This window comes from Ambystoma mexicanum, chromosome 2q (genome assembly GCF_040938575.1).
Source record: "Ambystoma mexicanum isolate Mex_15411 chromosome 2q, UKY_AmexF1_1, whole genome shotgun sequence".
Lineage (NCBI taxonomy): Eukaryota > Metazoa > Chordata > Amphibia > Caudata > Ambystomatidae > Ambystoma > Ambystoma mexicanum.
In genome coordinates this window covers 1,471,527,778-1,471,545,056 of record NC_090924.1, presented here as the reverse complement: position 1 = coordinate 1,471,545,056, position 17,279 = coordinate 1,471,527,778, and the positions used below count along the sequence as shown (strand labels likewise).

The 17,279-nt window shown below is 44.7% G+C and overlaps 1 protein-coding gene across 1 annotated transcript in view; it reads left to right on the top strand.

Annotated features, from left to right (window-relative positions):
* LOC138568899 (vomeronasal type-2 receptor 26-like) overlaps positions 1-8,287 on the top strand; it is a 147,017-nt gene extending 138,730 nt beyond the window's left edge. The window contains exon 4 of the mRNA XM_069646680.1: positions 7,380-8,287. Within this exon, the coding sequence (XP_069502781.1) occupies positions 7,380-8,287 (908 nt within the window). The remainder of the gene's footprint in view (positions 1-7,379) is intronic.
* The last annotated feature ends 8,992 nt before the right edge of the window (positions 8,288-17,279 follow it).

Below are 17,279 nucleotides of genomic sequence, written 5' to 3'. Positions count from 1 at the left end.
AGGATTGGTGATCTCGGAAAGGATGGTAAATGGCTTTTAACGAATGAGGAGAGAGAGAAATGGGACATTAAGGCTTTAGAGAAGCTGCCTTCTGGCGTCTAAAGAAATAAATTGATAATGTTGATTGGACTAATACTTTAGATCTAGACATTTTTCTAGCTAAACCTACGGCAGGAGGAGGTGGCATGGTTAGTAGAATATACTTGGCACACCAGCACAGTAATGAGAGACTGCAAGAAGAATGCAGTAGAAGGATTGATTTTGATATCTCACCCGATATTTGGCACAATATGTTCAGGAATGTGCTTATATGTTCAGTGAACATGGGGGAGCGGTCTCGACAAATTAAAACACAGAATCGAGTTTATTGGTATCCAGAAAAACTGAAAAAAATAGGAATGCCAAATACAGATGATTGTTGGGGCTGTGTACAAGATGTTGGCACCTTGGAACACATGTGGTGGAGTTGTGTGCGAGTCTCTGGATTTTGGGCAAAGGTGTGTGAGGCTTGTATTAAAATTCAGGGTGTGAGCCTGGATCTGGATTTAAAAACACTGATATTAGGAACTGATATTGAGTTAAATGATCTAAGCTCGGCTCAAAAGAAATGGCTGTTCAGAGGAGCTATAGTGGGCAAGCGCCTGGTTCTCCGAGGTTGGAAAACTAAAATAGCTCCATCACTAGACAAATGGGTTGAGGAGATGCACAAACGTGCAAAGGTAGAAAGCGTGATTTATGAGCTGAAAAACAAGCTGATCTCTTTTGACAAGATCTGGGGCAAATGATTTGAATGTTATTGACTTGGGGGTGGGTTGATTTGTTTTTTGTATTTGCTGTTTCTTGCCTTCATATGCATTATTTCTGTAACCTAATTTTAGAATCTTGTTTTATGAAATGTTTATGTTATGTATATAAAATATAAATAATTTAAAAAAATCAAATACATTCGGAACCTTCATACTATGGAAACTATAGTGTGTATGCGGCTGGAGTTTGGAAATGTGTCATAGTATGAGGGTATTTGACATAGTGTTTCTTCATCTCCAGATGTTGAACATTCATACTCCAATCCCACCTCTCGCTTAAGAATGTAGTAATCAAGTGAGCAATTAGGAGTTCAATCTATTTTACATACATTAAAAACAGGATTTACTAGGAATTTCCTGAATCCTGTCTCCAATAAGGCTGTCAATATATCAGTTGCGTTCAGCCTCCATAAGGTATGAACCAGTGACTGTCTGATTTCTACTTCCCTATCCAGCAAGGTTAAACCTAACGCCAAGCGAATCTCCTCTATGGGAGCACACTGGGGTAATCCTAAAAATAGTTCTGCACCAGTGGCGGCTGGTGAGTTTGAAAGCTGGTGGGGAGCAGATTTCCCAGGTGAAATTTTTCAGCAAGCGCACGCAGCAACCGAGCCCACACCACCCAAGAGGGTTCCGGGGGCCCCCCCATGAAATATTTGAGAAAATGGCCTCCAAAATGTGCAATTTACTATCCAAAAATCCCACCGAAATATGACAAAAAGCATTAGGTTTTACATGCTAATGGTGGTACATTATTCTTACGTGTGCTGCCATTACTTGGTGTCCATGTGGGCAGAAATGATAGCACGGAGCTAGCATCAGTGATAACCCTTTGCGTCAATCGCATAGTGCTAACAACCCTACCTTACAGGCAGCAGTGTCAAATGTAAAAATACACGAGTGTGAGGACGGGTGGATGAACGAATGAGAATGTGAGCAGTGGGGAGAGATCCGGCGGGGGACAAGGCGAGAGCACAGAACAGAGGAAAGAGACACAGCGGAAGAGGAGAAAAGAGAGATAAAAAGGAGCTGAGAGCACAAAGGACAGATAACTCACAGGTAATGAAAGATGGAACGTGGACAGAGACACTGAGCCCATGGAGAGAGAGAGAGAAGATGAGAGAATAAAGGGGAAGCACATGTAAAGAGAGAGAGAGAGAATACATGAGGGGAAGAGAGAGGGAAAAGGAGGGGGTTACACAATAAAAAGTAGGCTTAGAGTCTGTCTTAGTAGCCGAGAGAGTGGCTAAAATGTCTATTTTTGTTGACACTCCACACTCCCTTCAGGTCTTGTTTATGGTGAATTATTAAAAGTATTGTGTAGTGCTGCTCTGCAGACCCACAGACTACCGAGTCCAGGAGGAAGCTGCAGAGCCCTGCCTGCACCCGGTGAAGCCGCGCACAATGCTCTCCCTGCTTGTTTGCAAGACCATAAACAAGGTTTGCAATGGACTCATAACTAGCGGCAATGAAATCCATGTGCTACTGAACACAAACGCATGTCCTTCTTGGCACTCAACTAAAAGATGTCATCATTAACTAACAATAATCGTATGCACGTTGAACGGATGGAATGCTAAGTTAAACACAGCAACCTCTGCAGCAAGTGCATTGGCCTCGTGGATTGCAAAGGCATTGTCCCCCAGGAGATCCAAACTGTAGCCTGCACATTGGTTGCACACCAACATTTCCACTGCAGTCTCATAAACCTGGTCATGCCGGTAAGAAAACGAGCTAGTCACACCCTGCAACAGGGTGCTCTTGAGTTATCAAGCCAGGATTCAAACATGACTTATACCATACTACAAACAGATTTTTTTGCAATGTGCTATCGTCCCAGTATTCTAATGTTTGTTATGCAGACGATAGGGACCGATTTCTGGAGAAGGCAGATTAGTCCGCTGATAAGTCATTCGAGCGTCATCTTCGATGCAGACCTGTCCCTCGATACACATAATTGCAAAAAGAGTCAACCTGCTATGGCCTGAATCTCCTGTGCAAGATGCTTCCTGCTACTGCTCAGCCACATGACTGCCCTGCTGGTCTCTGTGTATGTGGTACTCTGTACAGAAATTTGAACACATTGCTATTTTATTCATTAGTTATGGTATGGTCATGTGCTTTGTTGCTAGCCACTGACCTTCACATCCGCGTGCTGCTAACAGCCCTGCATGTCCCATGCACTGCATTTTACGCGATTGCTTTACCGCATGCCTGGCTCTCTAGTGCTTCAAGGGTCCCCCAGAGACCCCATTCTGTAAAGCCCTGATCTGATGGGTGCTGCAGCTCTACTGACAGCACCTCCGCCCACCACAGCTTCCCCCTCAGATGCGCTAGTGACAACGTACCTAAAGAAATGGGCCTACTACGCACTTTTTCAATTATTCTTTTTTACTTAAAGCGAATCAGTGTCAGTGTTCAAGATATATTTATCCGGGATAGAAGACACACATCTTTAATAGTACTTTAATATTTAGTAGCATAAAATAGCTTTCTTTATAATGTATGTGATTTGTGAGCATCTATTCTCCACCAGAAATGTTGTTTGCAGATGTGGGGATGCGTGATGTGTGGGGGGGGGGTGGGGGGGTTCTGTGTGAGTCTGAATGGGAATGCCTGTGCGCGTGTACAAGAAGGGTGAATGAACTCCTGTGTCGTGGAGGTGGAGGTCGCTTGTTACGTAGCGGCAAACCGTGCACTTCAAAAAATCCATTCTTCACACTCCATGACAAAACCTCGCTGGTTCGGTATCCCTCCCGATGACTACCCTTTACAGCGCAGCCCCCTATTCCACTCCCACACCCCCTCTCAGCATTGCACGCTGTTCCACACTACCCCCCCCTCCTTTGCAGGGCATACGCAGCTGGGGTACGCTGGTGGATGGACACCGTGCTGTCTTCTTCACAAACGCACGCGTAATCCCATAATATGCAATTATTTTTTATGTGAGATAACTTTATTGCCTATGCCTTTGACTTGCAGTTTATGCACTGCCTTCGGCACCAGGTCAATTAACATATTGAATGAACTAAAAAGATTAAGTTGTGAACAAGATTCATAAACTATGTGACCTGCTGCGTAAAAGTTCCAAGTTGCCTAGAAGGCAACTTGGGGCCTTGTGTCCTCGACTCCCTGGGCCCGCTACCTGGGACACACATGGACCAAGGTAGCAGCGGGGGGCGCCTGGGCCTTTCTTTACCCACGGTCCGTGGCCCAAGGGCCTTAGGCCATGGACCGTAATAAAGCAAAGCCCAGGTGGCCCCTGCCGCTACGCTACCTTGGTCCACGTGTGTCCCAGGTAGCGGGCCTTGTTTCGTCAGGGACACAAGGCCCAAAGTTGCTGACATGGCCCAAAAGTCAGCACTGAAAGACGGCTAGGCCCTGGCCTACACGTCTTTCAGTGCTGACTGTAGGGGCTGTGTTACATGCCCCAAACAGTCACTGGTTACTTACTGCGTCAGACAGCAAGCTCGAAACGGCGATGGTGCTGACGCCCAGTCTCTGCTGGTTGTGCAGGGCAGCAGATCCTCTCGTCAACTGTCGGCACCGAAAGAATCAGAGAAGTGTGAAGGTGGCGCAGGCGCACACACACAAACACACACAGCGCCACCACCTGCATAGATACAGTAATGTCATTGGCTGTTTGCCAGCCAATGCAAAGGTTGTCATTGGCTGGCAAACAGACAATGACATTACTGTAGCAGAGCTATGCAGGGAGAGGGAATCTTCAGTGCGTTGTTTGCGCACATTTGATACTGGCGGGGCCACCCCTCAAGCACCCCGCCAGCCTTCTAATTAAATGGCTCACGTAGAGTGCGTGGAGCTATGAGCTCCACGCACTCTACTGTAGTGAAAATTAGAGTAAAATGGGACGTGCCCCGCTGTGTTAGTTGGCCCGACGCACGTAGGAGTTCGATGGAGGACAACAATGTATTGTAGCCACAGCGCCCCAGCGCTGTTGGCAAATGCAGGAAGATTGAAGAGATTCTTCGGAATCTTTATACTGCTTCTGCTCTGCTTACTCTGCTCTATTTTATGGGGGGCGGCGCCCCCCCCTAGCAGCCGCCACTGTTCTGCACATTTTCCCTTTTGTGGCGTTCAACCATGCACGTTTTAATCTAGAGCATGTTCCTAAACCGTAACGATACGGTTTTCACTGCAACGATTCGCTTTCCTGGTGCTGTCCAAGGAAACACCAGCTGAAAGTTTCGTAGTAGGGTTGAATTCTTGTTTTAACGCTATTATCGGTGTCCAAAACACCAAGGCATTTTATTTAATTAACTTTATGAATTGTGGAGTTACCTAATAAGCCTAATAAGCCTAATAAGCATATTCTGAGGCCCCATCTGGGTAGCTTGGCACGCAGGCTTCGTTAGCTTGGCACGCAGGCTGTGTAGATTGGCACGCAGGCTTGTGAAGGCTTGCAAAGCTTGGCACGCAGGCTGGGTAGCTTGGCATGCAGGCTTGGGTTGATTGGCATGCAGGCTTGGGTAGCTTGGCACACAGGCTGGGTAGCTTGGCACATAGGCTTGGGTAGCTTGGCACACAGGCTGGGTAGATTGGCACGCAGGATGGGTAGCTTGGCATACAGGCTTGGTTAGCTTGGCACGTAGGCTGGGTAGCTTGACACGCAGGCTGGGTAGCTTGGCACTCAGGCTTCAGTAGCTTGCCACGCATGTGGGTACCTTGGCACGCAGGCTGGGTAGCTTGGAATGCAGGCTGGGTACCATGGCACGCAGGCTGGGTAGCTTGGCACTGAGGCTTGTGTAGCCTGGAATGCAGGCTTGGGTAGCTTGGCACGCAAGCTTGGGTAGTGGGATACAGCGGAGGCATATGACTTGGGCCCCGGGCTATTACCACTGACCCGGCCAGCCAGATCGGGTGATTTCGCTATAATAAGGAAACCTTTAATGCTGTTCTTAATATAAACTTTATGTATATTCTAATGTATAAACACATCTGGGATGAAGGAATCTCATCCCCCAAAAAACAGGCAGGATACTGGTAGATATGAAGAAACTCAGTGACCCCGGACTCATCAGGGTGACATAATATGGGGATATATACAGTAAAGTCTGGCTGAGCAGATCTCACTGTGTGTAAGACAATCAGGACCCGAGGAGGGGAAATATACTGGAAAAAGTAAGCAGATTACCGGGTATATATAAAGAAAGTCTGTGACCCGGGATTCCTCAGGGTATACAGCAAAGTCTGGCTGAGCAGATCTCACTGTGTGTAGGACAAGCAGGACCCGAGGAGGGGAAATATACTGGAAAAAGTAAGCAGATTACCGGGTATATATAAAGAAACTCTGTGACCCGGGAATCCTCAGGGTATACAGCAAAGTCTGGCTGAGCAGATCTCACTGTGTGTAAGACAAGCAGGACCCGAGAAGGGGAAATATACTGGAAAAAACAAAGAAGTCCTTGGAAAAAACAATACAAACCTTTGTCCAGGTTGCTCTGGGTTTTCCAGGCACTCACATCATTACCAGTAACTGATGCTCTTTACCTACAGCTATGTCACCTAGAATTCAAAATAAAAAATAAAAAACAAATGCATGTCGAATTATTCACATTTTAAAGCTGCACAATTTTTATAGTGACACATGACATGTGTACATGCATTTCTCCTTTGACTGAACAAGACCAAAGGGGACTTTTTCCCCTGAAATCTAATACAGCCTTTGCTCTGGTGCCAAGCATCTATGATATGAAATAATAGGCTTCCTAGGCTCAAGCGGGTTGTATTACATTCAGTTCCTGTGTTATGACTCAATTCGTCTTTTACCCAAACAGCAATTAACAAATATGTGATTTGAGAGAAACTGTAAAGTGTTTAATCGTCATTCCATTAAATCAAATTCATGAAACATAGACTTTGCACTTTCGCTCAAGGCCACATAAGATACATAACATTGATTTATAAAACATACATTAAATGTAAGAGAATGTTTTTGAGTGTGGGACACCTGTTATTTCTATTTACACCAGTGATTTAGGGCATAATCACTGTACCTTACTCACGAGCACCCGGGCGCTGACCATATGTCCAGCTGCCCAGTTTGCTTTCATATCTATGATATGAGCCCTGGGCCTGCAGCGTCCGAGCAGAACAGGATTTACACACAATCATGCCACACATAGCAAATATCAACCAACTCTTGCACATTTAGAAGAGCCGTTAAATAAATGAAAACTAGGAGAAATTACATTTTTATGCAGGACTCCGAAGTTCTCGAAGTCACAAAGGACAGGGTCAGGGTACTGCAAATATTAAAAGTTGGAGCACACTTTAAAACTGCTCATCAAAGGGCTTTCCGTGAACACCTAAGGGACATGGTTCTCTCTTGTGGCTCTGAGCATGCTGGAACCAGGCACTTTCTATGTGGACATATTTAATCATTGAATAGATGCCAAGGCTAAACATTTCAGAGAGGTAAAGATTTCCTTGACAGGCTGTAACAGAACATCTTAATGGTTTTCTATTTCAGCACTTGTTCTCTTCCTGTTTACCTTACTCTGTATTGTAATAAGCTTTGTGTGACACTGAACTGTATTCTTTTCTATGTAGATATGGCAAACTGCATACCGTGCCCACGAGACCAGTGGTCCAATGAGAGACGAGATGCCTGCATTCCACGGATCACAGAGTTTCTGGCCTATGAAGATCCACTGGGTTTGGTCTTATCTTCCATTGCAAGTTTCTTCTTCATCCTCACTGCTGGTGTGCTGGGAATCTTTATTAAATACCGCAACACCCCCCTCGTTAAAGCCAATAACCGGAATCTCAGCTACACTCTCCTCCTCTCCCTCATGCTGTGCTTCCTCTGCTCTCTTCTGTTTTTGGGTCGCCCTTCAAAGACATCTTGCCTTCTCCAACAAACCTGCTTTGGCATAATATTTACAATTGCTGTATCTTCTGTTCTTGGAAAAACCATAACCCTCATCATCGCCTTTAAAGCCACAAAGCCTGGCAGCAAGTTCAGGAAGTGGGTGGGCACCCGAGTGTCGAGCTGTCTGCTGTTTCTCTGCACGCTGGTGCAGGTGTTGATCTGCACCATGTGGCTTGTTCATTCTGCCCCGTTCCCAGACATTGACACCAGATCAGAGACTGGGAAGATGATCTTACAGTGCAACGAAGGCTCCGTCATTGGGTTCTACTCTGTGGTTGGCTATATGGGATTTTTGGCTCTTCTGAGCTTTGTTGCTGCCTCCATTGCGAGAAAGTTACCAGATAGTTTTAATGAGGCACAGCTTATCACCTTCAGCATGCTGGTGTTCTGCAGTGTCTGGATCGCCTTCATCCCAGCGTACATGAACACCAAGGGTAGGTTCATGGTGGCTATGGAGATCTTTGCCATCCTGAGTTCCAGTGCTGGGCTCCTGGGCTGTATCTTCATCCCCAAGTGCTACGTCATTATCCTGAGGCCTGAGCGGAACACCAAACAGTACCTAATGGGGAAACAAACAATGACTTAAGACCGCTGGGAGTGCTATATGATAAGACCCAGTTAATTAAAGACCAAGCACCCTATTTAGAACAGAGCAATATTCCAAAAGGCTCCTTTTTCGTTACAATTTTGATTTCTTTAATTTTCTTTGAACAACCATCGTATTGATATACAAACAGGGTTACGTTAATTGACGACTTAATCAGATGGATCGACAGCAGATGCTAACACTTGCATGAACTTTGCATGAATTTTTGACCAACCTTTTCATGTTGATAGTTTTTCACATGTGTTGAGAAAAAGGCATAGCAATTTGCACCATCCCGAGTTTTTTTACACTCCTAATGCAAGAGAAGTGGTAATGCTGGCTGCCTTGCACATGCACAGCATTTGGCAATGCCGCTAAACCAATAGATTCCACATGGTTCTTACAGGTGGAAGAACCAGTGGAATCCATAGGGATTCAAGACTTTCTGTTGCAATCAATGTTACAGGCTTCGATATTTTCTGGACGTAGAGGAGCAGACTTTACAGTGCGTGCAGAAAGTGATGTGCACAATGGCCCACATGTCAATAAAGAGGCAGAGTCAAAATCCACTCCAGATCACTTAATCTGGCCCAAAGCCTTTATTTTCCTGCTTACAGTGAGCATTTTTTAACCAAAAAGAAAATAATACATGAGCCGATTCCCAGTTATTACCAGCCGTTTCAAGTGCCTGTCACCCATGACTCTTGAAATCCACGATAATATCTTAATATCTCTGAATTTGTCAAGATAATCGTGGCATTGTCCTGTGGGTCACAAGTGCTCCATGTACCTTGCTGTTGCTCTTTTGAGACTCAAAAGGATCCTTCATAACCTTGAATTTGTTTGACCGAAGGGAATGCTACCGCAAGCCTTACACCTGTTCTACACTCATTGTAATGGTCCTCACAGCTCATGAGAATTCACTCATGATCTATATGCAAGGAGATTGCAGAAGGTCCTAAGGATTCCTTAAAATATCTGAAATGTCCTTCCTAAGAAATGCAGTTGCAACTACTAATCCAACCTGGACATGCTAATGTCAGTCTTTTCACTCACTTTTTTCTATATCCGTCCTGCTTCTAATCGCTTTATTAATAGCAGTACTCATTTTATCAACCACAAAGTACAAACACCTAACTTGACCGTGCCTGGATCTGTGTCCTGCAGGCTGAACACAAATAAGGCAAGCTTTGTGCATAGAGCTACTTTACCAGCAAATCATGATTAACCAAAGCACACCTTACACATCTTCCATATGCTCCATGTGCATTTCAGAGGGGACTTCGAAACCCTCTCTTACAAACAGATTACACAAGAAACTTGTCCCCCACTGCATATTTTCCATGACACTTTGTCTCTGTCACTCCCATAAGACCCTGTAACTATCATCCAGGCAGCAAAGGGAGAGAGGCAGGTGTATCCAAGGTCAAAGCCCAGCATTCCCTAATGCTCTACATCCAACCCACAGCCCAAAAGCAAAGTACTCGCTCTTCTGAAAGCAACTCAAGAATACACTCTTTAGACAGGTCTTCAACTAGGAATTAATGTCACTGGAACACGAGAGATCCTTCTGTTGCTCCGGCACTGGCACACTTTGTGAATCAAGGTTTGATCAACTAAATTTGGTAGCTCAAGCATGTCACAGATGATGTCATGTGGATGCACTTGGTGGGATGGGTCATGGAACCGGCTCACACAGGATGGAGTAAACTAGCTGCAACTGTTGCGAGAGATCCTGCCCTGTGGGGCTTCCAATGATTATATCATCAATGTACTGCTTGTGCACTCATCTTAGAGGGTGGAGAAAACTAGCTGCAGCAACTGTTCACCTCTCAGGTGGGGCTATGGGGGATTGTATTAAAAAGGTGTGTGACACTGTATTTTCTGTGGTGGTGGAAAAGATGACGTCTTTGGAAGATGTGTGTGTGTACACACCATGACACCAAAACTGTAACGCTAAAAACTCACATAATCTTTGGGAAGAGGACAATGATGGTAGGGCTGCCCTGGTAATGGAACAGAGTAGATGTTTCATACTAACATTTTCGCTTGAGGTTTATTTTGTAAAGCTGTATAAAAAAATTGCCATTTATATGCTCTCCTAAATAAACCTGATCTCTGCAAGTTTAGATAAGCCCATAGAAGGATGCATGTTTACTTTAAGGTATACTCCTATATACTGCAGAAATGAATACATATAGCAGTATGTTAGATTAAACCCCTAGAAGGATGAATGTTAACTTTAGAGTATATTCCTATATACTGCAGACATGTATACACATAGTAGTATGTTAGGTTAGCCCATAGAAGGGTTTGTATTCACTTTAGATTATACTCCTATATACTGCAGAAGTGTATAAATATAGCAGCATGTTTAGATCAACCCAAAGAAGGACCTTGTTAACTTATGCACCAAGTACATCTCAAGAGGAAGAATTGAGCACTCAACTCGTACTGTCATTGTGAGTGGAGTTTAGAGTGGGCGTGATGCCAATGATGAGAAAAGTAGATTCTAGAAGCAAGAGGTAGAGTTGCGCTCTCAACTCTTACTGTCAATGCGAGTGGAATTAAGAGTGGGTGTTATGCCATTGTTGACCCAAGTAGATCTCAGAATCAAGAGGTAGAGATGAGCACTCAAATCGTATTGTCATTGCGGGTGGAGTTTAGAATGGGTGTTATGCCATTGATGACCCAAGTAGATCTCAGAATCAAGAGGTAGAACTGAGTAAGCATCTTGTACTTTTAATGCGAGTGTAGTTTAGAGGGGGCATTATGCCATTGATGACCCAGGTTCATCTCAGAATCAAGAGGTAGAATTGAGTACTCAACACTTACTGTCAATGCAAGTGGAGTCTGAATGGCGTTAGGCTATTGATGACCCAAGTACACCTCAGAATCAAGAGGTATAATTGAGCACTCAACTCATACTATCAATGTGGGTGGAGTTTAGAGTGGGCGTTATGATGTTGATGCACCAAGTACATCTCAGAAGCAAAAGGTAGAGTTGGGCACTCAACTCCTAGTGTTAGTGTGAGTGTGAGTGAAGCGGGGTGTGGGTGTAAGTACATCTCAGAATGAAGAGGTAGAGTTGAGCACTCAACTCTTTCTCTCAATGCAAGTGGAGTTTAGAATGGGCGTTATGCCCTGAATGATGCAAGTACATCTCAGAATCAAAAGGTATAAATGAGCACTCAACTCTTACTGTCAACGTGCATGGAATTTAGAATGGGTCATATGATCTTGATGACCGAAGTACATCTCAGAATCAATAGGTAGAGTAGAGCACTGAACTCTTACTGTCAATGCAAGTGTAGTTTAGGCGTTATGCCATTGATGACCAAGTAGATCTCAGAATCAAGAGGTAGAATTGAGCACTCAACTTTTACTGTCAATACGAATGGAGTTTAGAGTGGGCGTAATGCCATTGATGACCCAAGTAGATCTCTGAATCAAGAGGTAGAATTGAGTACTTAACTCATACTGTCAATGCAAGTGGAGCTTAGAATGGGTGTAATGCCATTGATGACCCTAGTAGATCTCTGAATCAAGAGGTAGAATTGAGTAAGCATCTTGTAGTGTCAATGCGAGTGGAGTTTAGAATGGCGTAAGGCTATTGATGACCCAAGTAGATTTCAGAATCAAGAGGTATAATTGAGCACTCAACTCTTACTGTCAATGTGAATGGAGTTTAGAGTCAGCGTTATGTCTTGGATGACACAAGTACATCTCAGAATCAAAAGGTAGAATTGAACACTCAACTCTTAGTGTCACTGTGAGCGGAGTTTAGATTGGGCGTTATACCATGGATGACGCAAGTACATCTCAGAATCAAGAGGTAGAAATGAGCACTCAACTAATACTGTCAATGCAGGTGGAGTTTAGAGTGGACACTATAACGTTGATGCACCAATTACATCTCAGAAGCAAAAGGTAGATTTGGGCACTCAAATCTTACTGTCAATGTGAGTGAAGTGTAGAGGTGGTGCTATGCCATTTATGCACCAAGTACATCTCAGAAGCAAAAGGTAGAGTTGGGCACTCAAATCTTACTGTCAAGGGGAAGCTCCATGAAGAAAGCCTAGTCTGGGACTTTATGTCCTATAGGATCTCATTGCATGACCCAGTGACATCATTTCCTTCTACAGTGGGAGGAGCAGTGCAGTGAACACCTCAGGGTGTGCATCAGATGACCTCTGACAGTTCTAGCAATGGTCCAGTCCATGATACAAGCACGCAAGGACCACCAACATGGCATTGTCCTAGTTCCGGACCTATCAGGTTAATCTGTGGGTACAGAAAGCCCCCAAAAGATAATGCTTGTCATATATCTCTGTTTTGGTTTCATTCTGGTTGAAAAGCCTGGCATGGAAAAACAACTCTAAAAGGCACCTGGAAACTGTGTCCTCCCCAAGGTCCCAGGAGGATTCCATTTTGAGATGTGATGAGCCCCACATCCCGCGGTGTCCCGCCCTGAGATCAGTTGACCACACAGAGCTGTGCAGATGTGAGACAATCACAAGATGACAAACATGTTTATCCCTTTGGAGACCAGAGCTGTGATAAGATGATTCCCATTGGAATTAAGTTTATAAATGGACTAAGTAATTTTCACTCATCTGCTCACGATTCTCAAAAGAATGGGTCATGTGTCAAAGTAACTTGTTATTCCTTTATAAGGTGGGCAATGCTTTCTAGCCAGAGACTGTGAAGAACTTTCACACTATGCATTAAGATAGCATAATAATGGCTATTTCTCGCTCATTGTGGGGGTGTGGATAGGGAGATGTACGACTACTCAACCCCATTATAAATGGGTGCACAAGGTATTCTGCGCCGAGTCCTAGCAGTGCATGTTGGCTTAAGAGCCAGAGAAGACATCGGCTGGGAGAGAGAAGTGCATGTTGAACGGAGGAGCAGCTTTTCGGGAAGTTCACTTCCACCCACAGACACCCTATACCTTGCACCTTAAGTAAATCGCTTGCTTCCTCCGATTCACCCCTGGGTGCACAGTATCCCATTTCATGACTGGGGTCGCAGTGGGGGTGCACATGATGGCTGCCTGGCCTCTGCTGGAGGGTCACAGGAATCCCTTCTGGACTCTGGTGCTGCTGATCCTGTCTTTAAGCTCAGGGCAAGTTCACACGGCGCCTATCAACAGCTGCACTTTAGAAACGAGTGAGCAGCTTGGATACAGACGAGAAGGGGACCTGATCCTGGGAGCAGTGATGCAGTTTGGAAGTTTAGGGACCGGCCTAATTGCTGACTTCACACAGAAACCGGTCTTTTCCGATAGTACCAGGTAAGTGTTGCTTCCCAAATGTGTCTGGGCTTCTCAACTGCAACAGGTAAGTGGTGTGCATTGCTTCATATGCAGCTTATTACAATTCTATGTCATAGACATAAAACATGCATTCATATAATTGCTTCTGCCTCCCGTTACAAGGAAACACCCTTATAGCTGCATACGCCAGCACGCCCCGCTGGATAAAACACTGGGGTTATGTGTGTTTAATGGATTCAGAGGGAATAATTTAATCTGCAAACAGTGGCAATGCCAGACAGGATCAATACACAATCTAGATACAATCATTGATTGCTGTGCTGTGAGGAGGGCTTCAAGCCGCACCACACTGACGAGGCCCAGCGAGGCTGTGACATGTCTGGTCCTATTGGAGCCAAGAGAAAGAGTAATGCGCAGATGGTCTGTCACCTACGATAAGGGTGCAGAAGACATAACAATGGAATGGAGGGCTGCTCACAGGAATTCAAGAGGTTATGGTTAATGTAACATGTTTCTACTTACCGTTTATAAATATTACAAGACCTCAATCAATCGATGTTTGATTTTCATGAACTATTGCGCCTCACCAGAATACAATAGTTCAGGAGCTCTAGAAGTGGAGTATTCAGTAGTCTAGTGCGCATGGATGACACGCAGAATACAATAGTTCATTAGATCTGGAAGTTGTGTATTCAGGAGTCATGTGCTATGAATGACATGCAGAATGCAATAGTCTCTAATTCTCTGGAAGCTGAGTATTCATACGTTTTGTGCTCATGGATGACACAGAATACAACAGTTCATGAGCTCTGGAAAGTGAATGTCCAGGAGTCAAGTGCTCATAAATGACATGCAGAATGCAATAGGTCCTGAGCTCTGGAAGGTGAGTGTTCAGGAGTCTTATGCTCATGAATGACATGCAAAATACAATAGTTCATGAGCTCTGGAAGGAGTGTGTTCATGAGTCTTGTGCTCACGGATGACATGCAGAATACGATAGTTCATGAACTCTGGAAGCTGAGTATTCATGAGATAGGCGCTATGGATGCCATGCAGAATCCAATAGTTCATGAGCTCTGGTAGGTGAGTATTCATGAGTCTTGTGCTCATGTATGGCATGCAGAATCCAATAGGTCATGAGCTCTGGAAGTGAGTATTCAGGAGTCTTGTGCTCATTGATGACATGCAGAATACAATAGTTCATGAGCTCTGGAAGTTGTGTATTCAGGAAGCCTTGTGCTCTGAATGACATGCAGAATGTGATAGTCTCTAATTATCTGGAAGCTGAGTATTCATGAGTCTTGAGCTTCTAGATGACACACAGAATACAACAGTTCACGAGCTCTCGAAAGTGAGTGTCCAGGAGTCATTTGCTCATGAATGACATGCTATATACAATAGGTCATGAGCTCTGGGAGGTGAGTATTCAGGAGTATTGTGCTCATGGATGACATGCAGAATACAAAAGGTCATGAGCTGTGAAAGGTGAGTATTCAGGAGTCTTGCACATGTGGATGACACACAGAATACAATAATTCATGAGCTGTGGAAGGTGAGAGTTCAGGAGTCATGTGCTCATGAATGACATGAAGAATACAATAGTTCATGAGCTCTGGAAGGTGAGCATTCAGGAGTATTTTGCTCATGGATGACATGCAGAATTCAATAGGTCATGAGCTCTGGAATGTGAGTATTTAGGAGTCTTGTTCTCATGGATGACACACAGAATACAATAGTTCATGAGCTCTGGAAGGTGAGTGTTGAGGAGGCGTGTACATGAATGGCATGCAGAATACAATAGTTCATGAGATCTGGAATCTGAGTATTCATGAGTCTGGAGTTAATGGAATCATGCAGAATACAATAGTTCATGATATCTGGAAGGAGTGTGTTCACAAGTCTTGTGCTCATGGATTACATGCAGAATACAATAGTTCATGAACTCTGGAAGGTGAGTATTTAGTAGTCTTGTGCTCATAAATGACATGCAGGATACAATAGTTAATAAACTCTAGAAGCTGAGTATTCAGGAGCTTTGTGCTCATGGATGACTCGCAGAATACAATAGTTCATGAACTCTGGAAGTTGAATATTCATGAGTCATGTGCTATGGATAAGATGCAGAATGCAACAGTCTGTATAGCTATGGAAGCTGCTATTCATGGGTCTTCTGTTCATGGATGACATGCAGAACACAATACTTCATGAGCTCTGGAAGCTGAGTATTCATGAGTCTTGTGCTCATGGATGATATGCAGAAAACAATAGTTCATGAGCTCTGGAAGCTGAATATTCATGAATTGTGTGCTATGGATAACATGCAGAATGTAATAGTCAGTATATCTCTGGAAGATGAGTATTAATGAGTCTTCTGCTCATGGATTTCATGAGGTATACAATAGTTCATGAGCTCAGGAAGGTGAGTATCTGTTTATCTTGTGCTCATGGATTACATGCAGAATGCAATAGTCTGTGCATCTCTAGAAGCTGCTATTCATGAGTCTTCTGCTCATGGATGACATGCAGAACACAATACTTCATGAGCTCTGGAAGCTGAGTCTTCATGAGTCTTCTGCTCATGGGTGATGTTCAGAATACAATAGTCTTGAAAACAAAGGGGGGTCTGGGAATCTCTCTCCCAGCACGAACACAGCCCAATGACCTGTTCTTGGGTGAATAACCCCTGGGAGAGACTCTACCAAGTATTTAGCTCACTGTCCCTTTCACAGAGAAGAAATTTCCCTGCATATCAGCCTTTGTCCTGCCCAGGAGCAGTCCAGCGCCGAAATGCTAGGCAATTCTCCTCTGAACAAGAGTACCATCAGTAACCCCATACACGTGTTTCAGCCTTGTTGGGCATCATCAGTGAGGTGAAACTGTTGCCTCTCTAAGAACAGTGAGCAAGGGCTCCACGTCTGGATCGGCCTGTTAACTTAGGGTGAAACCCAAAGTTAATTTATTCAAAACAAAGGGGGGTCTGGGAATCTCTCTACCAGCACGAACACAGCCCAATGACCTGTTCTTGGGTGAATAACCCCTGGGAGAGACTCTACCAAGTCTTTAGCTCACTGGGCCTCATTCCGAGTACGGCGCTAACCAATGGCGCTATTAACGCCTTGGTTGACGCCGTACCCGGACCGGCAGCGCCTTGGTGGTTGGCGGAATTACCGCCCCATTCCAAGGTTGGCGGGGCGGTAATTCCCCAATCCCCATTTACCCTTCCCCATTCCCATTCTTGCCCCATAGGGCATAATGGGAGTGGGGAAGGCGTCAATTACGCCACCGTAAATTACGGTGGCGTAATTAACATCAAGGTCCCTTAGCGCCATGGTATTTAACGCCTGCTAAAAGCAGGTGTTAAAAGCACCATGGCGCTAAGGGAACTCGGAGTATGGCGGTAAGGGATTACCGCCACCGCTCTCGTTAGCGGTGGCCGCTATCCCTTACCGCCATACTCGGAATGAGGCCCACTGTCCCTTTCACAGAGAAGAAATTTCCCTGCATATCAGCCTTTGTCCTGCCCAGGAGCAGTCCAGCGCCGAAATGCTAGGCAATTCTCCTCTGAACAAGAATACCATCAGTAACCCAATACACGTGTTTCAGCCTTGTTGGGCATCATCAGTGAGGTGAAACTGTTGCCTCTCTAAGAACAGTGAGCAAGGGGTCCACGTCTGGATCGCCCTGTTAACTTCGGGTGAAACCCAAAGTTAA